Raw genomic sequence first — 24221 nt, 5'->3', positions numbered from 1 at the left:
GAAATTGCATTCCTTCAAGGACAGGGACTGCAACCTTCGTTCGTCTAAATGTATTATTATTTACATTACAAATTTACGCAACGCTTCTTAAGGGATCTATTTTTAGAACATTCCAATCCTATTTATAAAACCATTCCGATGATAACACAAAAAACATCCCGAGTTCCTGACATCTAACGATTAAAAAGGAAAATATTCGAATGGTCAAAATGAATGGTTTGTAATGCTGCCATCTAATGTCAATGTAACGCTCCACTTTCGATCGCCCACGGACTTTCAAACGATCGAACTGCCCCTAGCGGCGGAAAGTTCGCATATGGTCACAAACTGTTATAGGATCCGCGATTCTGATTAGCTTATAAATCAATGGCTATATCATTGGATTAAGATAGCCGGTATTTGTATAATAGTCAATGGCTACAGCAAAGTATTGCACAATATTATGAAACAAAAAATGTGAAGCACCTTGTATGACATGCCACCTTCACGCATGCGCAATCCATATTTGTATCATCATCTGTAAAAAAAAGTTGTGGGTGAAACAAATATGTCGGAATTTTGGGCTTGATAACTGAAATCAGTAGTAAATTCAGTAATTGTTCGTAAATTATCATTTGTGCAATTATTTAGTAATTGTGAAACCTTGACTTTTACTCTGTCAGTAATTTAAGGTAAGAAGTCATTTTAGAAATACAAATGATATTTACTTAATGATTACAAATTGCTTTTCTTGATTTTTCTGCTGAAAACTATAACCAGTATTGATTAACTGTAGATAATTATTGCAGAGCACTTTAGGGATAATCTGAGTGATTCATTACTTGTGATGCAAGTACTTTAATTCATGTGATTAGCAGAGATAACGCAATCTCACTTGTATCTTCTACCTCAATTTGCGTTAAAATAATATTCTTAGTTTGTAGAAATGACGACTTGGAATAGCGCCCCTTATCCTCCACCAGGTAAGAATCGCACTTGATAACAAGAATGTTAGTTTATAATCTTCCATTCAGATCCGTATGGTGGTCAACAAGGCTATCCACCGCAGCAACCTTACCCAGGAGCTGGCTATCCGAATGCCCCTCCGGCTTACCCGGCCGGCGGACCTGGGGGATATGCTCAACCGGGGCAGCCACCATACGGGCAACAACCTTATGGCGGACAACAACCCTATGGACAACCGGGCGGCGGAGGCTACACACAACCAGGTGAAGCAACTCGTCTCAATAATATGACCGGTTTGTTTTCTTATTTAAAGTAGTTTTTTATTCGAATACTGTGTGCGGTATTAGCTTACACCATTTGTTCGATGAGTTTATAAATACTGGAACACTTACGGCTGTTGAGGTAAACCAAATTGTGATAAACAATCCGATTGATATGCAACATGTTTTATTTCAAAAGCTGTTTTTATCAAATTGATATGGTATGGATGTTACTGTCGGTAAGCAGTTTCAATCGAGGGGTACACCAACTTTCAGAAATTTGTTGCAAATGTTTTGGAATTGTCACAAATGTTCATTTTTTGAAATGCGTAGGAGTGTTCTAAATTTTGTGGAATTATTTTGGAAATAATTAGGATATTCCATTTTACAGGGAATCTGTCCGATGGTATTCTTGCACAATTAAGGCGTTGTGCGCGGGTGCACCATCATGTTGAAACCAACAGTTTTTAAATTTTGTTTTTTTGTGTGTCGTACATCATTGTACAGAGTTATCATAAAATAAGGGATATATTTTAAATTATTATAACTTTAACAAATTAAGTTAATAATAAAAAATAAATGAAATCTAATTGGGTAAGAAATGGGATTTAGTATGCCCAAAGCCAGTTACGGCAATTGCTCAGTATGACCTTCATTTTGCTGTTTCAAGATTACCAATCTTTCCTCCAAATTGTACACAGCATTCCGTAACGTTTTCATGAAGAACCTCTGCTACTTGGACATCACCAATTCTTGGTCTTCCTGATCTTAGTAGGTCAATTACAGAGCCTGTTCTTTCAAATTTTTGTATCAAATTGCGGTACGCTTTCATTTGAATTCTACATTTACATGAGTTTTAATTTGAAACTAAAACTCCAAATTCAATGATTTCGTTTTGACACTTGTGTCAACAATTAAAATAACAATTTTGTTTTCTATAGATGCAATAAAATCCCATTCCTTAAGCAACTAGATTTCGTTTATTTTTTGTTATTAACTTCGTTTGTTAAAAAGTTATAGTAATTTTAAGTATATCCCTTATTTTATGATAACCCGATATTTGATACTTGATACTTTGCCATATGCCTGGCGTCGCCGCTTCTCCCAGGATTTAGTCAACTCTCGTGGGGATGCGTTTCTGGTAGGCACTATCAGGGGCGTTTCACCACTACTTTGTTCGTCACCGGCTTGACACCACAGTGTTGTCAAGTCTGGAGAAAGTGTCATTGACAAAGTGTTAAGGGGCATCTTAAGACCTAAAACCAAACCTTGGTATGGAAGTGTGGTCAATTTACTAGGAAAGGCATAAAATGGCATTTTAGTGGTTATATTTTTCAAAATGGTTCGAGTAACGACTCCCGTTTAAGGTCGTCCGCCATCTGACAGTGACTTTGGGAAGTATGTCAAAGTGAAGGTCGCCTGCTAGGTGGCTGTGACCTTGACAAGTAGATAAAGGTGCAAAGCATGTTTTCGAGGTTTTCAGTGACACAATTTAAGTGTAGTCATATTTCAATCCCAAGCTTACCAGAGGTCAATCACCCCATTTTTTGTGGGACCACATTTGACTTCCAAAGTTACTAAAGGTCAATAATCCCGTTTCTGCAATGCCATTTTATTTTCAAGGTCATCAAAGTTCAATGTTCAATTTTTTGCGGTTTAATATTCCATTACGCTTTTGAAAAATATCCCTTATCCGTATTCGTTTCGACATTGAAAACCAAATGAAGATCATAACAATTTGTTGACATGTCTATGAAAACCAAGCTTTAGAATAGGCCCTACATGGTTCACAAAAATCAAGTACCTATTGCCCTTCAAAATAAAATTTATCAGCACAAAAATGAGGTCATTGACCTTTGTTGACCTTGAGAATAAAATAACACTACAAAAATGGACTGATTGGCCTTGAAAATGAAATATGACGCCACAAAAAATGGAGCTATTGACCTTTAATGCCCTAGGGAGTAAAATGTGGCACACGCCAAAATATGACGGTACAAAAAGCCACGTGGCACCATGACTCACTTTTCCAAGTCGCCACCAGGTGGACGAGCGTCCTTAAAATGGTCCAGGTTTGCCATTGTATATCTACGGAGTTCCAGCTGTTGATCTCGTTTTCCTTTATTCCAGTCTTTACTGTAAAAGGAAAATATGTCGGGCAATCATTAAATATTAACGGTAGATTTGATTGTTTCTTCCTGTTTTTAATCAAAAAAACTTTAAAATTGACCTATTTCTTCCCAAACGTGATGACCTGATTTTTTTTTACTAGACACCTAGTAATGCAATATTGGCTATTGATAGACTGTCCCTATGCAATCTCGGTAGTTTAAACGTTATCTTGCATCTAAATTCAGGAAGTGGATACCGCTCGCTCGGCGGTTTTTCATTTGTGTACTCTATACAACTTATCATTTCCGTAGTACTTTAGAAATTGATAAAAATGTATGCGCCATCTGATAATGGCGAAGTAAGCGACAGATGTTAAATTTAAGCTCATAATAACAACCAATTAATTGCGGTGTTCAGGTTGTAGTGAATAAGATGTAAACACCTATGGTTCACAATTAAAAGACAGTGTTATGTTAATATTTCTATTTGCATTCGTCATTTAAATAATTTGTTGGTATGTATTAACATAACTTTATGTTCTGGGACCTCTGCTGTATTGGAGTACAATGTCCGATTTATTTTGAAAATGTTTGAATTGGAATTTGTTATCTAAACAGTAGAAATTTACCATTTAGTCTGTCTGTCTGACCGTAGGAAATTATTTCGTGACATAATGAAAAAATTTGACACATGACACTTGTACATAATTAACTTAGGTACGTCTAGTATAGAAAATTCACCCATCAACACTAATTTTATTCTTTTGTTCCCCAGATATGTATGGAACAACCTATCCGGACGATCCCGATGTCAAGGGATTTGAATTTAACGATAAAAGTATACGAAGAGGGTTTATTCGCAAAGTTTACTCCATTCTAATGGGTCAGTTGCTCATAACGGCGGGCATGATTGCCTATTTCCTTTACGATAAAAACGCGAGAGTGTTTGTCAGAAACAACTCGTGGCTAATGTTTCTCGCGCTTGCCGTCGTCTTCGTCGCAATGATTGCACTGGCGTGCTGCGGCGAGGTGCGACGTAAAGCTCCAATGAATTTCATTCTGCTCGGTCTATTTACGCTTGCCGAAGGGTTTATGTTGGCCGTCATTTCGTCGCAGTACAAGGTTGACGCCGTGTTAATGGCGGTCGGGATAACGGCGGTAATATGTCTGGCGCTTACGCTTTTTGCCTTTCAAACCAAGTGGGATTTTACGATGTGCGGTGGATTTTTGTTCATTTGTGTCATTGTTTTATTAATCTTTGGGCTTGTCGCTTCTATAATGGCTGCTACTGGCAATGGTAATCGGGTTGTTAATCTGGTTTACGCGTCACTTGGCGCTTTGCTTTTCTCAATTTATCTCATATATGATACTCAATTGATGATGGGAGGGAAGCATAAGTATTCGATATCTCCCGAAGAATACATATTTGCAGCTTTAAACCTGTACGTCGATATAATAAATATCTTTATCTACGTTCTTACAATAATTGGTGCTGCAAAAGACTAAATAATCAAAAATGTAATTGTACCAATTTCTGTTGTTTATTTTATATTTCACTATCTGGCGCATACATGTTTATATGATAGATTAGTGAAGTAAACTTTTGTTTTAAAACACCTCAACGTTTGATTTTTTTAAAGATTGTAATTTAGTTTAAGCTGGCGAGATGCACTTTAGCTTTTGTAGATTTTTACAACGTCGAATATCTTAACAATAATCCTGATGACGAGGGGCCTTCTGCCAATCGAACGAATATAAATGTTACTGAGATAGGTAGTTATTTATATTTATAAACATAATTGTATTCATTGCTTGGTGTATATTAAAGCTGTAGTAATTCTGTAAATATTACGATTTAATAAAGGTGTAATTTACTACGTGTTACTTAGGTTCCTAATCGACTGATAAATATCCCTCACAGCTTTTCGTGTATCAGTATTTTGTTTAGTTGCTATTTTATGTACATTTTTTTTTCAATAAATCACAATGCTACAGAAACCGGACTTTGATGTTTTTCAATTTACAATGCTTTTACTGTAACTATTGTTATTTATGCCAGTTACAGAAATGCTCTGTCAATCCTCTTGTTTTCAAACATTTAATGTAAATAATTACGGGCCTGTATTGCATAATGGGGTGAAGCACCATTCTGCTAAAACTACATGTCAAGATTTATGTCTTTGCCCAATAATATCAATGTCTAATTGATTTCTTAAAAAATCTTACATTATGCCATTGAAATTTTCAAAAAAATAACTATCCCCAGCAATAATGCCTTACCAGACATTAAATGGGATTTCCTCATCCAGTGTGGATTTTCCTGCGCCCAAATAGTTATTATTGTGTCTTGTTTACCTTTGGGAAATACCAGAAAAATAAAAATTTAAATGTTTGTCAATAAGAAAACCTGCCCACGATTATGGAAAGTGGTTTTGTCAGAAAAAATGTTATTTTTCAAGACCTAATTTCATTGCATTTGTGCACTATTTTCAAAATGTTGCCTTTGGTGAAGAGCCAATGTGGTATGGATGAAGAAACTTGTGCAAGTGCAATATGATTATAAACTGATTTTTTACTCATTCCCACATCACCAGCAAGCCTCCTGGAACCTACGGCTCTGTCCTCATTCCTTTGACGTCTTCTTCGAACTATGCTTTTGAGTACCATGTGACACTCCGGGTTGTTTGGATTTGAAACCTCTCTGCCCATACTTACAGCTTCTCTGTAATTTTGTCTGCGCTCCCTCAAAAATTAACTTGTCCACATGTTAAAACAGTTCCATGTTTTAAGTAATAACATTGAATAGAGAATCTGACGGCCAGGTGCACAAAAAAAGAATCCAGGATTATTGTTTAATCCGGTATTAAGACATTTGATTGGCTTTATATTGCAGTTGGCAGCCAATCAAATGTCAAAATTCTTGTTTAAACTCACATTTGGCAAATAATGTAGGATTTTGATTATAATTCGCTTTCTATAGGTTCATGGGTGACTAGATTTCACGAGGAGCCAGAGATTATTTGCTCCGTCCGTCTGTCCGCTCGTTTTGCGACGCTACTAGTTCTTTATCTTAAGAGCTATTGTTCTACTTTTTTCGCTATTTGGTTCGTTATGGTGTCGAGGCTTGCACCAAGGAAGGAATTTTTTCTGCGTTTATTGCTAAAAAAGTTATTGTAAAAAAACCAACAAACCGTTTTTACATGTTCCATAATTTTACACTTTTGCCGTTTATTAACGATTCTAGAGATCGTTTATAATTTTGTATTGCTGTCTGTCGTCTGTCTGTTGGTCTGTCCGTCTGTTCCTTTGCCTGTCTGTCCCTCTATCTGTCCGTGTGAACGATAATTTTGTTTAGAAATGTCCGATCGCTTTTACATCTCCGTTAGTTATGAACTGAATTGCATGAAATTCAATATGGGCATAGCTTAGCCATATAATACGCAATGCCAAAAGTTGAATCGAATCGATTCAAAATTCACAGTACCCTTTTCGCATCTCGACCATTTATAAACCGAATTGCAAACTTTTTTACTTATAAAAGTATTTGAATGAAATTTGATACATAGGCACTTGGAATAAAGGAAAATCAAACGCAAATTTCAAAATTTGGTTTTGCGCATGCGCAGTGCCAACTTTTTATTTATGGAAGAATTTAAACGAAATTTGATACATAGGCACTTGGGATAAAGGAAAATCAAACGCCAATTTCAAAATTTGGTTTTGCGCATGCGCAGTGCAAACTTTTTTATTTATGGAAGAATTTAAACGAAATTTGATACATAGGCACTTGGGATAAAGGAAAATCAAACGCCAATTTCAAAATTTGGTTTTGCGCATGCGCATTGCCAACTTTTTTATTTATGGAAGAATTTAAACGAAATTTGATACATAGGCACTTGGGATAAAGGAAAATCAAACGCCAATTTCAAAATTTGGTTTTGCGCATGCACAGTGCCAACTTTTTTATTTATGGAAGAATTTAAACGAAATTTGATACATAGGCACTTGGAATAAAGGAAAATCTAGCGCCAGTTTAAAAATTTTATTTTGCCCATGCGCAGTGCCAACTTTTTTTATCTATGGAAGCATTTAAGTGAAATTTGATACTTTGGCGCTTGGAACAAAGGAAAATCTAACATTAGTTTCCAAATTTAGGTTTGCGCATGCGCAGTTCCAATTTTCTTATTTAGAAAAGCATTGAAATGAAATTCTTCTTATAAACTGAAATTGAAATAGCATGTCAAAAATGGATTGCTCATGTGCAACGCTATCTTTCATATTTGTGGCCGGATTTTTATGATTTTAACAGAAGTTGCATGTTACAAATGGGAATTGAATGCAAGTGGAAATGCGGTTTATGTAAATCGTTTACGATTACTTTCTAAATTGTTTTAATTGGGTTTGGATAAGGACGCGTTGGAATTGGAATATTAATTACTATTGGAACTCGTGGAAGGTTTCGTTGGTAAACGAGTCAATTGGGAGGTTGTAACCAAGTTTTGTGTTTTAATGTACCTACCTACATTATACATATGGAACCAGGTTGAGGGAGAGGAGGGGTCTTATGTGCGCAGCTGTGAAGTGCTAGGTAGTCTGGTTACTGCGACAGCTGCAATGTCATATCTATAATTTAAGTAATGTGGAGTACTTTAATCGCCAGAGTTGAATTAGGATCGAAATATTGCTCACGAGGCTCCCGGTACATAGTTTAACTTCATTTTAGTGGATACACACGCCCTCTGCGCTAGAGCTAATATTGCTTTATATATGTATAGCGCAGATGCGGTAGTTTGAAGATATATTAAATATATCTTGGGTAGTTTATAAGATATTTCCCCCACTTTAATAAAAAGAAGTCGGACAGAGACGCGAGGGTTTCATTTCTGATTATGTATATATACAACCTCGCTAATCCGAGTTTTCTCTAATCCGAACACGCTGCAAATTTATGCCTCCATTTCGCTAATCCGAACAAATTGGGGATCTGAACAAAAGTGCGAACACGTGCACAATTCTCCTACCAAAACGTGTGATATCGTACAGTCGGTACAGTTCCGCATTTGATATTTACAATGTGTTTATTATTAGATATTTACATTTTTAGGACAGTCGTTGTATGTTTCAAAGGAGCTTATCAAGTTTTGTACGATTTGAAACTGTTTATTTCTCAATAAATGATTCAAAATATAGTTTTATTGTTAATTTTCATAATGCGAACAACCTGCAATTCCTCTTTTTCGTGAAAGATAGCTTTTGGAATTGGGGCAATGAAAAACTATTATTTAAAAAAAATGGCGGTTTAAGATAGTTTAATGCTAATTTCAAACTTGGCGCGGTTTTCTAGGGATATTTGAGACCTTAAAATTGAAAATCAATTTAATTTGTACTCATCCTCTATTGTCATTGCATTATGACCTCATACAAATTGAACGTCAAAAGAACTCTACTGTAAAGTGATGATATAAAAGAAATGGCAAAAAAGACTTACGACTTATTATTTAAATTATTACTAATTGGCGATTCCGGCGTCGGTAAAACTTGCATCTTATTCAGGTTTTCTGATGACGCCTTTACCACAACCTTTATTTCCACAATAGGTAAGATAACCTCAAGTTTATTTATATTCTCTGCGCCTAAAATCTTCCAAGAGAAATTGTTTAAAATATAAAATGGGGTTACATAATGAGTGCGTTGCAGGAATTGACTTTAAAATCAAAACCGTCGAACTTCGAGGTAAGAAAATCAAATTGCAAATATGGGATACGGCCGGTCAGGAGCGCTTTCACACAATCACCACTTCGTATTACAGAGGAGCAATGGGGATTATGTTGGTTTATGATATAAGTAACGAGAAAAGTTTCGAAAATATAGTTAAATGGTTAAGAAATATAGACGAGGTGAGTTGCGATCACCCTGTCATAATTTATACATTCAGCTTTTAGCACGCCAATCAAGATGTGGAAAAAATGATTCTGGGTAACAAGTGTGATATGGAGGACAAGAGGACTGTTAGCAAAGAACGAGGCGAAGCGGTAGGTTGTTTTCCAATTATTGCCTCTTTTTGAATTTAATTTTAGATTGCGAGAGAACACGGTATTAGATTTATGGAAACGTCAGCAAAGGCAAACATAAATATAGAAAGAGCTTTTAATGAATTGGCGGAGGCAATTTTAGATAAAACTGCGGGTAGGGAGTCGGGAGATCATATCGATAGAGTAATGGTGGACAGACGCCAACAGGCGAACACTTCAAGATCTTGCTGTAATAATTAGGTCAGTTGGTTTGTAGTCAACTGCAAAAGTAATCAAATGGGATTTTTTGCAGATTAATTTTAAGCATCATTGAATCCTCACCAAATTAAGTTTTTTTCTTTCAGTATGATACCAATGTACGTAGATTTACGCTTTCGTATGAAATTTTTATAAATACCGCCTATTGTGTTTACATTTCATTTTGCAACACGCAACCATTATGTGATCCATTAACATTTAAAGTGTAGTGTAAAAAATGCAATAATCATGTTGTTTTGTCAGTTTGAGAATGTGCATTACGTTGATTTTAAAAGGTTGAATTTTGTACACAAACCGTACCGGAACATCGAATGACTCTTTTCATTGGGGTGATTTCAGTGTTTAATAAAATATCGGCGACACCAGCAGTTTGTTTGGCTTTTTCAATAAATGTTAGATACAATTTATCACAGTTGTAGCTTGTCACCTAATTATTTGTCACCATAAACATAAATGTAACACTACCTACTTAAACTTTGTATATATTTGTATTTTGATAATTATCTCTTTATATAAATGTTTATAGGAGTTTAAGTTACATTTTTTTTCACACATGATTTAATACCAAATTTTGTGTGCATGTAAATGTATAACAATTGGAGTAACGCTTTTTAAATAAACAATGCTAAGATATTCAAATTGATAATTATTAAGTAGGTACTTCGGTGCTATGACACAGTTATAGTAAAATCTAATTTCAATACAAGTGCATTCATAAATTTCACTTAAATATAAATAATGAACGCCCTGTAAAGATTTCAGCCTTTTAGAATTGCATCAAGAGTTAAAGAGTGCACACGAGAAAGTCTTGGACGTACAGAGTTGTACACTTTCTTATGGAAACGCCCTTTATTTTGAGAGATAGAGAAAAATGGACCTAGGTACTGTCTGGAGATCAATTTCAAAAAGAAAATCACTGGCACAAACAGAATTCAGTTATCTCTAATCGTTTGGCCGCTAGGGGGCGTTTCTCAAATTTAGTTGATTTCTTTAATGCCCCATAAAATTTTACGAGATGAGCTCGTATACCTACATTATGAAATATTGCCTTAAGTTGATTGTTCGGAGATAATTGGACGTACCCAAAATTGCTTTCTTGGTTTATTTATCCGCTTCCTTCGTAATTCGATAACCTTAATGAATCAAACTTCTGGGATCTTGTGGTGCTTTGTATCCCTAGGGACTTTAAGAGTATGGAAAACGTAAAACAGCATATACTAAAGCATTTTTCTAAGACAGGAATGTAAACAAGTTGTATACGATGAAAATATTTTCCCAATCGAAATGTTAGCATAAATAACGAGTTTGACATCTTTTGGACGAAATGCTCATAATTATCGCACTTATACAAAACTCGGTTTTATTGGGAATGAGACGTACAATTCCTCATTAAAAATGTTTTCAGAGAAAATGGTGCAACCCAACACTCATTGAAAATGTGTTTTGCGTTTTGAGATCAACAGTTTGACACTGGAGAAGAAATTGACAAAGTTTCGATACAAGCAATGGGGAATATTTTCGTAGCCTCCTGTGCTTATCCAAATAAAAAGCACTTTAAAGAAACTGTATAAACTTTAACTATACCCTGTATATTCAAACAATCGAAGGTGCAAAGGTGGCAACATCGTTTTAGTCGACAAATTTACCGTAGGGAGCGCTGTTGTTGTCCCTACGAATTTGACAGATGACATGACAATTATTTAATTGTCAATTGTGATCAAATCGAAAAATTTCCAGTGTTTTCATTAAATCTGTTTATTTTTTTGTTAAAACCGGCGATATCTTTTAAAAATGACCTCTTTTTTTGGAAGTGCGCTGGGCGGCAACCCATTTTCTACAACAGTGGGAAACAAAATAGGTATACATTATTATTTTTGTTTAGATGACTGTTTGTCTACAGCAAATCGATTTTTCTGTTTAATTTTATTTTCAATATTGCTTTTTCCACGTAGTTACGTAGTACGTTAAATTAAAAAGATCGCGTCGTAAATTAGGACAATTAAGGTGTATGTAGTGAGTCATAAAACTTGTGGTCGTGCTAATAAAGTTTCTTTTTTGTCATGAAAGTTGTTGCGAATTTTTTTTATTGCAGAGCAGGCGACAGATGGCACGCTCGCCTCGGAAAATTGGGCCCTCAACATGGAAATTTGCGATTTAATAAACGAAACGGAGGACGGACCGAAAGATGCGATTAAGGCGATAAGAAAACGACTCACTCAAAATACGGGAAGAAATTATACGGTTGTCATGTACACTTTGACCGTTTTGGAAACGTGCGTAAAAAATTGCGGACGAAATTTCCATTTATTGGCATGCAACAAAGATTTCGTGCAAGAGCTGGTAAGTAAACGTAGCTGATCATTGAACAAGGATGTCATTCATGTTTAGGTGAAATTAATTGCTCCAAAAAACGATCCTCCGCAAGCCATTCAGGATAAGATATTGAACTTGATACAGTCTTGGGCTGACGCCTTTAAGCATCAACCGGAACTGTCAGGAGTCGTTTCGGTTTATCAAGATTTAATTAACAAAGGTATCGAATTTCCAGCAACCGATTTAGATGCAATGGCTCCGATTTTTACTCCACAAAGGGTAAGCATAGCAACTTGGTTATTAAGATCTTTTTTAGTGTAGTGTCCTTTTGTAAGAATTATTCAACTTAGTTGAACAATGTCAGTTTAAACTTCAATTTATTGATTGGCTAATATATTTTACAAGTTAACCAATCATGTTTCTGAAATCTGTCAGTTAAACTAATCTGAAGTTTAAACTGACATTGTACAAGCGCGCCTTAGCAGGAAGAGATTTGGTTACTTAATAAAAGACACTATAAGCCACCTCACTTCAATTTTATTCAATTTATTATTTTGAATAAATTAGAAAAAATCGGCTGTAAAATTGTCTGAAGAATCCAAAAATGTAAAAATATACAGGGTGTGTCACTTGAATTAAAAAATTTAGGGTTGTTTGCGGTCCAACCGGGAAGTGACAGGAAAGTACTATTCCAAGCATTCAGTTCGTTTTTATTCACAATATGACTCGCAGTTTTAGTAACCTTTACAGGGTGTCCCAAATTCAAGGGTAACCATTGGGCCCTCGGAAAAGATAAGAAATACGAAGTCTGTTAAATGGGGATTCAAAGTTTCGCATTTGTATCGAATCTAATACTACTTGGAAAAAGCGCCCATAGAGGGTGCTAACTTCAGTGTTTCCGTGATAGCTCAGTTTTCTTTGAAAGATTTTTCAAAAATTTCAAGTTCGTTTTTTTTTAGTCACAAAAGAGACTCGAAAAGGGGCAACTTTGCTCCCATTTAGCCTACACTGTATTTCTCAACGTTGCGGAGATTCCCACGAGTTTGAACCACCCAAAAAAACTGAGAAAAAATGTCAAAGTTTAAAAAAAATTGTCTATAATATTGTAGCTAAAATGCACCCAAACGAAGATATAAGCGAAAATCTGAAGAAAGCGCCATTTTTTTCGTTTTTTTTAATATGGCGGCGAGCGCGGAGGTCGGGGAATTATAATCACGGTCTTGTCTCCCCACTTACGCCGAGACACGCGCATATCTTCGTAAAAAATGTGCATCTTCCTGTCTGAAATTTCGTCTAACAATAAAACTTCTTATCGTAAACGACCAGATATAACTTTTTATACCTAAATCATGTAAAATTAGACCAGATGCGTTTTACTTCTAGCACCTTAGCTAAATTGAACAATTTACAAAAGTGAAAAAATTAAATTAAACAAATTTCTAAAAGGAAAAACAAATATTGAAACACAAGTTTAAACGAATGATCACCCTTTGTGTTTATTCATAAAAAAACCAACCAGATTTCATTACCAGAGTTCATCTCCCTTATAACGTTGTGAGATGCATCAACATAAGTTATTTCCTTTGCAGAGTGTGGAGGCGACCACATTACCACCGGTAGAACCCGAGCAGCCCTACTCCACAGCGCCACTAGTATCCAGTCCCACGCATGGAGCGTTATCACCCGAACAACGTTCTAAACTACAGTCGGAATTGGACGTTGTCCAATCGAACATGGTTGTTTTCGGAGAGATGTTAAACGAGATGCAGCCTGGTAACGAGCATCCAGACGAATTAGAGTTGTTGCAGGAGTTAAACTCCACATGTCACGGAATGCAGCAGCGTCTCGTCGAGTTGATAAGCAAGTTGTCCAACGACGAACTGACCGCGGACCTGTTGCGGATTAACGACGATCTGAATAATCTGTTCTTGAGGTACAGTAGATGGGAGAAAAATCGCGAGGCGGGCGGTCAGTCGGCTTCGGCCGTGTTGGCTAAGGCGATTGGACCGGGCCCGAAACCGATTCCGTCACAGGCAGATGACAGTCTTATTGATCTGGGGCCGCCGGATTTGTCCGATCATTTTGGTAACTTAAGTAAGTTCCGTTATAGCAATTTAATTTTAAATCGATAAGGGTTTACCACATAAACAGTTGATAAGGAAACGCCAGATACTGAAAAATCTAAAGGTCATGCTGATTAAAGCGTTTCAATTTTGTACTTTCTAGTGTTATTTATAAATTATTGAGCAGGGAGTAATCTGGACTTGGAAAATGAAGTAGTTTTGAGTAGACTTGTCTGAACTTCACCCTCAAGCTTCACTTTTGGTTTACATCCTACATGGTTGATGTTTTCTCTTATTTCCAAGGTTATTGACTTTGGTTTGGAATTGATCATTGTTAGTAACAGTTGACTGTAGATCATGCAACAATGAAGTTATTAAAACACACTTGGAAATTTAATGTGGTCATTGGTGACAATTACAAAAATGTTCTTAGAGTGTGATTGGTCTCGCTACAGTAACAAGTGTATGAGCGGGTACTGTACATTCATATACACATGATAAATTACATCTAATGCATAAATCCATAAGTGTAAATGGTACATGTTTATACTGCTGCTCAATAGAGGGCGCTGTTAAGTGTATCTAAATGTGATACCCATAAAATACATAAGGTTAGCAATCTGTTCTATGTGTATATCTGTGCTTTTTGAGTTAGAATCGGCTCTATATAACGTGCTCCTAGCAGAGTTTCAAACCGAGTTACTTTTCTAGTAACTTTCGAATATAGTGACTTTTTGACTTGGAATTCAGTTTGGCATGATTGCGGTGCGTTATCAAAGAATGACGCCTATTAGTGGGAGGGGCATTTAGTCCATAAGACCCCATTTCAGAAGGGCTGGTATTATGCCATCCAATTGTGGTGATTCGTATGCTGAGAACGATTTCACTGTCCAGATCACCCTTGTCACATCCAACATCTGACTGGCAACCGCCCAGTCATTCTCCGTAGGAATGAAGGGAGTTACCTCTGGCCAATTGGGATATGGCGCTGTGGTGGCTCCGGGAAAGTGGGCGTCTCTCAGTACCTCTGCTGTCTCTGAGAGGTTGGCAATGTAGGATCCATTCTCTTGTCTGAGGCTAGCTGGGTTATAATATGAACCTTTTGTGTGTTTTGTGCCAAAATCTCCCAGGATAGTACTGATGTTATTACTACTTGAGCTTTACCTTGTATTATAGTCGTGAGATCACAGCCACTTAGATGTGCCAGCAGAAGAGCCTTAAGGTTCTAGAATTTTCTTACTGTGTATGGGTTCTTTTGGTGCCCGAAGACATAGAGTAAATAATATAAAGAGGTGTCATGGGATAGGATATTGTTGCAGTAGAAAATCTTGTAAGGAAGTGTTGCTCTTGTGACTGTTCTTCAAAGCTGTTGTATCGTTGTATTACCATATAGCAGCATGTAACCTGTATTACCTATTTAAATATACTGGCAACAAGGTTGAGATTTGAATTACGTCATTACTTTGCACCAGACACAGACCATGATACTGTCAGCATTATATTTAATCACCGGAATGTGATATGCTTCCAATGCAAAGAGTCTTTTAATTCTTTCAGGCCATAGACTATTTATTTTATTATTTTAACGCCTTACCTTTACCCAATTACAAACTTTATTTGAATTTAGCTAGCAATGAAAATTAAATAGGTACAGTGAGAAAATATAACTGATTATTATATAATTTCTAACGTTTTTGTTGGATTAGCGGTACACGTAGACCGTTTTAACACTGCTTTAGCAATTTTGTGTGGAATTTACGCAAACAAGGTGCTTTTGCGCAATTCACTAATGTGGGAGTGCTGTAAGTATGGTGTATTTGTGAGAGAAAAGATCAATTCCATCCATACTACCATTGTACCTATATATAAGGATGTATATTATATACAATATTTTTTTTTCGGGGCAAAAAAAAGGCAGTGTATACCTTCCTTTTTTCCAAAAATCGATTGCACCAAAATTTCTCGGGAAAACACTGTTTCTTATTAATTTTGGGGCGTAGAATCCAAAACAATTCGTACTTTTTCGATCAGACTTCTCTTCTCAATCAAAAGTTATAGACTAGAAACCAATTTCGAAAGAAAATTCAAAGGGCTGTAACTTTTGAACTAGCAGCCCAATCTTGGAACTGTTTGAAATTATGGATTCTACAGGCCACATTCTATAAGAAAATTTTTTTCGGGGTCGATCTGAGACCATTTTTTTTTCAGGGCAAAAAAAAGGCAGTGTATAACCTTCCCTTTTTCCAAAAATCGACTGCACCAAAATTTCTCGGGAAAACACTTTTTCTTATTACTTTTGGGGCGTACAATCCAAAACAATTCGTACTTTTTCGATCAGACTTCTCAATCAAAAGTTATAGACTAGAAACCAATTTCGAAAAGAAAATTCAAAGGGCTGTAACTTTTGAACTAGTAGCCCAATCATGGAACTGTTTGAAATTGTGGATTCTAAGGCCACATTCTATAAGAAAATTTTTTTCCGGGTCGATCTGAGACAATTTTTTTTTGGGGTCTCAAAAAAAGGCAGTGTATAACCTTCCTTTTTTGCCAAAAATCGACTGCACCAAAATTTCTCGGGAAAACACTTTTTCTTATTAATTTTGGTGCGTAGAATCCAAAACAATTCGTACTTTTTCGATCAGACTTCTCAATCAAAAGTTATAGACTAGAAACGCATTCAAAAAATACTACATCAGAAATAATTCGGCACTGGGCAGTTGGCAGTTCCGCACAGAAAAATCAGGAAAATTCTCTCTTCGCTGACCTACTTCCTACTTTACGAAGATTGAATTACTTTTATTTCATACTGTCCGGTAGATGTTCGATTACACTATCATTTTGAGTCCGGTAGGTGAGTTATTACAGCATCGGAGCCGGTAAGTGTCGCTAAGCAACACTTACCGGACTGTTATTTGTATACATCAAATTTGACATCTTCACACAATTAATTGAAAACCCCAACATAAATTTGACTGTAATTCTTTATTTCAAACATTAACATTGATTGTAATGAAACAATTTGTATTGCCCTCAACACTACGCCTGGGTTATTACTGGATGTCGAGTTAGTAATGTTTGATTCCTTTTGCTGTAGAACTTCAATGAAATTTTCGCCGCCTTGTATCAGTTGTATCATACGGGCAATGTAAACTTTTCCTTCTACCGAGCCTTCGATGTATTTTTCTGCCGTCGATGAGCTTTTCCATGCTCCATGACGCTTTAACACCGATACCCAGGCAAAAAATCTCAATTCAAAAACTTACTGCGTCCAAAAAGTATGCCAACATGACTTTTTCCTCTACTTGTTTCGCCCCATGTTCGTTCCTCAATTGGCAAAACACTTAGTACTGTTTTTCATACCTTGCGGCCGACTTCTTAGGAACCAACTTTTCGGTTGCTTCATGAGATTTCGACAGGATTGTATCGGGAACAGTGGAACATCCCACAACGTTTATAACGTCAATTTTTCAGTGAAAAAAATTCAATTGTCAACAAACTACAAACTATAGCAACGGCCGTTGCCACAGAAACAAGGTAATGCGATTTTTACAATATAATAAAATTTTGTAATCTTTGAAATGAAATAATGATACAAAACAGACTTACAGTATGAAATAAAATACGTTACGATATACGTCCGGTAGTACTTGTAACAGTACTCGTTTAAGACATTCTTGACTCGGCTACTGACGTCGCCTCGTCCATAATGTCTAACTCGTACTGTTACAAGTAACCTACCGGACTTATAACGTAAATAACTATTATGGCTTGAAGATAAAGCAAAAATCTACGTAGGCCTAGATGACGATCACATTACAAGGCCATTTTCACTTTTATCTATAATTCTATAATAGAATTTGAAGTGACGTTTATGATTATGTAGATTACTTCTTATGACGTATGTGATGAAATTTTTCTGAAATACTTCTCGTCAATTTTCTTAGTGTAATTTAGTCCATGGTGCTCTACACACTCTGGATTTTGTTACATGGCAAATTTACCGACTCTATGGTGTTTCTAAGCACATAGGTGACGAAAACCTCAAAATTAAACCGAATTCTATACCAAGGCGCCACAGCATTGAAATTTCTTTTTTTTTGTAATGATAATTAAGCTACAGAACAAAGCGATACAAGCTTTATATAGGAGGTCGATGGTGTCCGTCTGTCCGTCCGTGAACACGATAGGTAACTGCCAAACGCTTGAGCAGATTTGGTTCAAACTGTGCACAGTTGGCCTATACTATATATCATGTGTAATAAACTTATTAAAAATTGGTCAAATCCAAGCACCCTGTACATGCATGTATTTCTCACTTATAATTGCACAAGAGGTTTGTATTTTACCGAGTAAATTTGGGTTGTTTAGGTAATGAAAATCTGTTGCCTAGCAATTAGACCAGAAAAACTGTCAACTAATAAAAATGCGACACCGCAGGTGGAGCATTTTTAGGTTGACAGTTTTTCGAGTCCAATTGCTAAAAGGAAACAGATTTGAATTGCCACAACCCAAATTTATTCGGTTTCAATACAAACCTCGAGTGTAATTCGGCAGGACAATTTAACGAACAAGAAATTCACCAAACTAATCAATTATTGACAGACGTCAAACTAGTCATATGGGTAAGGATAATGCGATTATTGGTTCGAAAATGAATAAGTGAAAAAACCACTAGTGCATTTGTCGCTGGAAAAGTTGCAGGTAACTTTTGCCGCTGTCAAAGTGACAATTACACTGCGGCTTATGTGATTTTTATACATGAGTTGAATTGTCATGTTCAAAAACATGCACACAATAAATATGAAATTTTTTTGCCTATTGTACACAATATACGAATTTGAATTTTCATAAAATAATTGTTACGTAAATCAGTGATGTCATTTAAAACGCTATGCCGTCTTGCGATGCAAATATAGCTAAGATAATGTTCTATAATGGGCATCATCAAACGATATGCAAAAGTTTATTATTAAATGACAAATTGTGGTAGGTCAAGGTAATTGTAATTTAGTACACTATTCTTGAATTCAGAGGGAGCGTCGGCATTTGCTTTTCGCCATCTATGTTCAGGGATAGTCTCTCACTGCCACAAATTTATACAGCATGGAACCTCTTTATATTATTTACTCTATGCCGAAGACCAGAAACCCTTGATTTAAATTTAACAACCCAGGGTTTGTGAATGAGGGCAATGAAATGCTGGTGTTGTCTTGCCGCTTTGGTTGGGGCTGTGGTCTGCCCTTCGTCGTCGGCGGTTGAATCAGTCCTCTGACCTCTCTCTCTCTCCGCCTACCCGTTTGCCTGCCTCATCAGAGGTAGTTCTAGGAGCCTACTTTTGGGCCAGGGTTGGATCGGAGGTGGATGGTTTGGAGGTGACTGTTGGAACAGTTTGACCCATTTGGGCCAGCCTGGCCTTCTTTCTCCTCTGTTGCTTGGGACCGGAGACGCGCTTGCGTGTTGTAGAGGCTCTGGGACCTGTAACATAGGATGAGGAGTATCCTGGGACGCTCCCTCAGGTTTATTATTTTGATCGGTCTCCATGTCAGAACAGATTCGTCCCTCCCCACCCACCAAGGAGTCCAACAAGGGCATGTCTATTCAGACATCAGGTCGAGCATCAGGTTATCAGTCTGCTGCCACTAATAATAATAATAATAATAATCTTATAAATAAAAAATGACAAACCAAACCCATTTTTAGACTTATCTTCCGTCTCCGCATCCGCACAACTGGCGCAAGTCGGTACCGTAACAGCCAGAAATGGTCCGAAAGGCGATGACGAATTTGACATGTTCGCGCAATCGCGAAACGCGACGTATGAGCAGAGCAAAACGGGGTAAGANGTATAACCTTCCTTTTTTACCAAAAATCGACTGCACCAACATTTCTCGGGAAAACACTTTTTCTTATTAATTTTGGTGCGTAGAATCCAAAACAATTCGTACTTTTTCGATCAGACTTCTCAATCAAGAGTTATAGACTAGAAACGCATTCAAAAAATACTACATCGGAACTGATTCGGCACTGGGCAGTCGGCAGTTCCGCACAGAAAAATCAGGAAAATTCTCTCTTCGCTGACCTACTTCCTACTTTACGAAGATTGAATTACTTTTATGGCTTGAAGATAAAGCAAAAATCTACGTAGGCGTAGATGACGATCACATTACAAGGCCATTTTCACTTTTATCTATAATTCTATAATAGAATTTGAAGTCGGACGTTTATGATTATGTAGATTACTTCTTATGACGTATGTGATGAAATTTTTCTGAAATACTTCTCGTCAATTTTCTTAGTGTAATTTAGTCCATGGTGCTCTACACACTCTGGATTTTGTTACATGGCAAATTTACCGACTCTATGGTGTTTCTAAGCACATAGGTGACGAAAACCTCAAAATTAAACCGAATTCTATACCAAGGCGCCACAGCATTGAAATTTCTTTTTTTTTGTAATGATAATTAAGCTACAGAACAAAGCGATACAAGCTTTATAAAGGAGGTCGATGGTGTCCGTCCGTGAACACGATAGGTAACTGCCAAACGCTTGGGCAGATTTGGTTCAAACTGTGCACAGAGTTGGCCTATACTTAATACTATATATCATGTGTAATAAACTTATTAAAAACGGGCCAAATCCAAGCACCCCGTACATGCATGTATTTCTCATGTTCAAAAACATGCACACAATAAATATGAAATTTTTTTGCCTATTGTACACAATATACGAATTTGAGTTTTCATAAAATAATTGTTACGTAAATCAGTGATGTCATTTAAAACGCTATGCCGTCTTGCGATGCAAATATAGCTAAGATAATGTTCTATAATGGGCATCATCAAACGATATGCAAAAGTTTATTATTAAATGACAAATTGTGGTAGGTCAAGGTAATTGTAATTTAGTACACTATTCTTGAATTCAGAGGGAGCGTCGGCATTTGCTTTTCGCCATCTATGTTCAGGGATAGTCTCTCACTGCCACAAATTTATACAGCATGGAACCTCTTTATATTATTTACTCTATGCCGAAGACCAGAAACCCTTGATTTAAATTTAACAACCCAGGGTTTGTGAATGAGGGCAATGAAATGCTGGTGTTGTCTTGCCGCTTTGGTTGGGGCTGTGGTCTGCCCTTCGTCGTCGGCGGTTGAATCAGTCCTCTGACCTCTCTCTCTCTCCGCCTACCCGTTTGCCTGCCTCATCAGAGGTAGTTCTAGGAGCCTACTTTTGGGCCAGGGTTGGATCGGAGGTGGATGGTTTGGAGGTGACTGTTGGAACAGTTTGACCCATTTGGGCCAGCCTGGCCTTCTTTCTCCTCTGTTGCTTGGGACCGGAGACGCGCTTGCGTGTTGTAGAGGCTCTGGGACCTGTAACATAGGATGAGGAGTATCCTGGGACGCTCCCTCAGGTTTATTATTTTGATCGGTCTCCATGTCAGAACAGATTCGTCCCTCCCCACCCACCAAGGAGTCCAACAAGGGCATGTCTATTCAGACATCAGGTCGAGCATCAGGTTATCAGTCTGCTGCCACTAATAATAATAATAATAATAATCTTATAAATAAAAAATGACAAACCAAACCCATTTTTAGACTTATCTTCCGTCTCCGCATCCGCACAACTGGCGCAAGTCGGTACCGTAACAGCCAGAAATGGTCCGAAAGGCGATGACGAATTTGACATGTTCGCGCAATCGCGAAACGCGACGTATGAGCAGAGCAAAACGGGGTAAGATCGCGCGACGCATTTTTCATTGTTTGTAAACGGAACATTTTAGAGGCAGTTCGTACAAGGATAATCTTAATCCCGATCAAATCTCCGGCGGTTTGAGTTCGGCGACCCAAGCTCGCCAGGTAAGTCCCTCTTTTCCTTTTTCTAGTTGTAGCATGTGTTTTTGTGCGGCAATCAGGGTTTAGTTTCCTTTATTTATATTCTACAGAACTCCAGGGACTCTGATTTTGATGAAATGGCTGCATGGCTTGGTGACACGGTACGTATTGCTACTTCTTTTCTTCCCCAGTTCTTAACCCGCTTTACGTTCATTAACCACTACTAGCGCTCGCTTTTTGTAATCCCCCTAAATCGACGACGTAAACATTTTTATTTTCCGCAACAGAATACAGCCGAAGAATCGGTGACCAGTAGCGAATTTGAGAAGTTTCTGGCGGAACGAGCGGCCGCCGCCGAGTCATTACCGAACGTAAGCGCGACCCCTAGCAGTATCAATGAATCTAATGACCAAGAAAACATTCGATCGCGATCAAAAAATAATAATAAGAAAGAGGGTTTATTAGCATTGTGAATTAATATGATATATTTTGTACATAAGAAAGTGTATACTAAGAGTTTAGTATTGTATAATTGTTATATTCTTAAAATGTTGACTCCTATAAGTATTCTTTAATGCTTATGCTAATTTCTTAATTGCTTCAACTGATATAAATGTTATCTTTTATTAGAGATAGAAATAAGACTACTATTGTAAAACTATGGATATATAACACTTTTAGAAATTTCATTGTTGGTTTTATAGTTCGTTTTAGGTTTTGGGTTAGACGTTAGGTTGTGATCTGTACAATATTTTACCGCTTGCACCATTACACTTTAGAGGTCCCGTTACAAATAGTGACAAAGAGAAATTGTTGCAAGTTACTTCACCTGGTAGACGGATAGCACAACTGACCAACATACAAATACATTTGTAGGTATTTGCACTGTACATCGAAACGCCGAATAATGAAAAACCCTAATTTAACGCACGATACAGAAATGAATTACAATATCCGAGTCTCATATTAGAAGTCTAAATGATATTTTGTTGTGATCAGAATTATACAGCGCCTTTTGTCTATTTCAAACCAAGATTCGGATTTTGCTGGCAGCTAGTAAGCCGCAACCGGTTAGTATTAATTTTCCATTCTTATTTGCCATGTAACTTTTACTTTTTAAACTGTACTTTGCGATTATTATTGGTTGTTAAGTATTAATCGAAGAATTTTTATTTTATATAAATGTTGATAAATTAGACTGTTGGATAATTCGTATAACCAGTGTTAGAATTTTAATATTTTTGTCCGTACCTAATTGTTAAATCGGTATATAATTGTTTTGTTGATGCTTAGATTATAATTTTAGAGTAAGGTAATTGTACTTATTAAAGAAAAAGACACTTTTAACAGAAAGATTTGTTTTTATTTTGGATGGTAATGATTTTTTGCTTTCTTATGTAAAACTTGTTCGCTTACCAAAGAATTATGTTACTTAGGTTTAGTAGATCCTCTGTGGTTTTTCTCAAGATATCTATAATAAATGCATTTTAGCTCACTTAACAATTATTTGTTTTTTTTAATAAATCCCTTTCCGGTCCAGATTTTAAAGTTACATTTTATTTATTTTGTTTTGTTATAGGAAACTTTTGGAGACATAAGCTGAGAATCTGTTTCAAGCGTACAGTTATTCACAAACAACATGTCCGGTCCTGTTTTCTGCAGTGTCTTGATCAGTCTCCCATTATCTGTTATAGCAATATCGCCTTGATTGCTTTATTTTTTTACGTTTGTGGTTGAAATGACACCGAACTAGCAATACTAGCGGGTGTTCCTCAAGGGCCTCTCATCGGACCACTTCTATAAAATACCAAGAGGTGGTGAAAATAAAGGCGCGATAAATGGAAGGCTGGAAAATCACTTGCGATAAACTTCTGCCGGAAGCTTCAGATCTCCTCTACACACAAAAATAAACTGTATAATTACAAAGCTGAAATTTAATGAAGGTAAAAAAATTGAACATCTAGCTGTAATTTACAAGTCGAAATCTGTAGACGATGACGGCGGCGATAGTCGACGGAATGGGATCACCAGAAGTTTTTGGTCTCTCTTGCTTATGGACAAGATGCAGTCGCTGATGGTAAGCTCCAGGTAACTCGAGTGGAGAACGGGGGTCCCAGGAATTCTTAAGGTTTCTCTGTAGTCAATCCGCCATGGAAAAATTGCTAAACTTTCTTATGAAATGCTGCTTTTGTAGTTGAAGTCTTAACAAATTCTCGATAGTGGATATTCTTTGCAATGATGAAAAGAACGGCGGTACTTAAAAAAATTGAAATATCGGTCTTAGTTTTTTAGGAAGATCGATGAATAGAAAAATCGTTTTTTGTAGATAACAGCCGTTGTAATGAGGGTAGAAAAACGTACAGCACCAGTTTGGAAATCCGCCAGTATTTCCTACGGCGGTACTTAAA

General features: G+C 36.8%; 3 protein-coding genes across 6 annotated transcripts; all 3 read left to right on the top strand.

The window, feature by feature from the left end:
* The first annotated feature begins 508 nt into the window (after positions 1-508).
* Positions 509-5200, top strand: LOC116173718 (protein lifeguard 1-like). 3 transcript variants are annotated; one of them, XM_031491381.1, is made up of 4 exons: positions 509-671; positions 924-962; positions 1014-1238; positions 4092-5200. In XM_031491381.1, exons 2-4 carry the CDS (start codon positions 926-928, stop codon positions 4820-4822), a joined length of 993 nt encoding a protein of 330 aa, XP_031347241.1. In that variant the 5' UTR covers positions 509-671; positions 924-925; the 3' UTR covers positions 4823-5200. The 3 variants fall into 3 exon arrangements, with proteins under 3 accessions (XP_031347241.1, XP_031347240.1, XP_031347242.1); XM_031491380.1 differs by having other exon boundaries at positions 917-962; XM_031491382.1 differs by having other exon boundaries at positions 511-671; positions 917-962; positions 1014-1208.
* A 3503-nt stretch (positions 5201-8703) lies between these two features.
* LOC116174289 (ras-related protein Rab-10) lies at positions 8704-10140 on the top strand. Its single transcript, XM_031492182.1, has 5 exons — positions 8704-8913; positions 9014-9213; positions 9259-9348; positions 9394-9588; positions 9641-10140. Exons 1-4 carry the CDS (start codon positions 8787-8789, stop codon positions 9586-9588), a joined length of 612 nt encoding a protein of 203 aa, XP_031348042.1. The 5' UTR covers positions 8704-8786; the 3' UTR covers positions 9641-10140.
* Positions 10141-11257: 1117 nt separating this feature from the next.
* LOC116174836 (TOM1-like protein 2) lies at positions 11258-22291 on the top strand. 2 transcript variants are annotated; one of them, XM_031492839.1, is made up of 8 exons: positions 11258-11464; positions 11699-11946; positions 11995-12198; positions 13509-14013; positions 19683-19818; positions 21762-21837; positions 21924-21974; positions 22101-22291. In XM_031492839.1, exons 1-8 carry the CDS (start codon positions 11398-11400, stop codon positions 22284-22286), a joined length of 1473 nt encoding a protein of 490 aa, XP_031348699.1. In that variant the 5' UTR covers positions 11258-11397; the 3' UTR covers positions 22287-22291. The 2 variants fall into 2 exon arrangements, with proteins under 2 accessions (XP_031348699.1, XP_031348700.1); XM_031492840.1 differs by lacking the exon at positions 21924-21974.
* The last annotated feature ends 1930 nt before the right edge of the window (positions 22292-24221 follow it).

This window comes from Photinus pyralis, unplaced genomic scaffold (assembly GCF_008802855.1).
Source record: "Photinus pyralis isolate 1611_PpyrPB1 unplaced genomic scaffold, Ppyr1.3 Ppyr1.4_LG6, whole genome shotgun sequence".
Lineage (NCBI taxonomy): Eukaryota > Metazoa > Arthropoda > Insecta > Coleoptera > Lampyridae > Photinus > Photinus pyralis.
The sequence above is the reverse complement of the archived record's forward strand: the minus strand, read 5'-3'. Positions and strand labels throughout refer to the sequence as shown.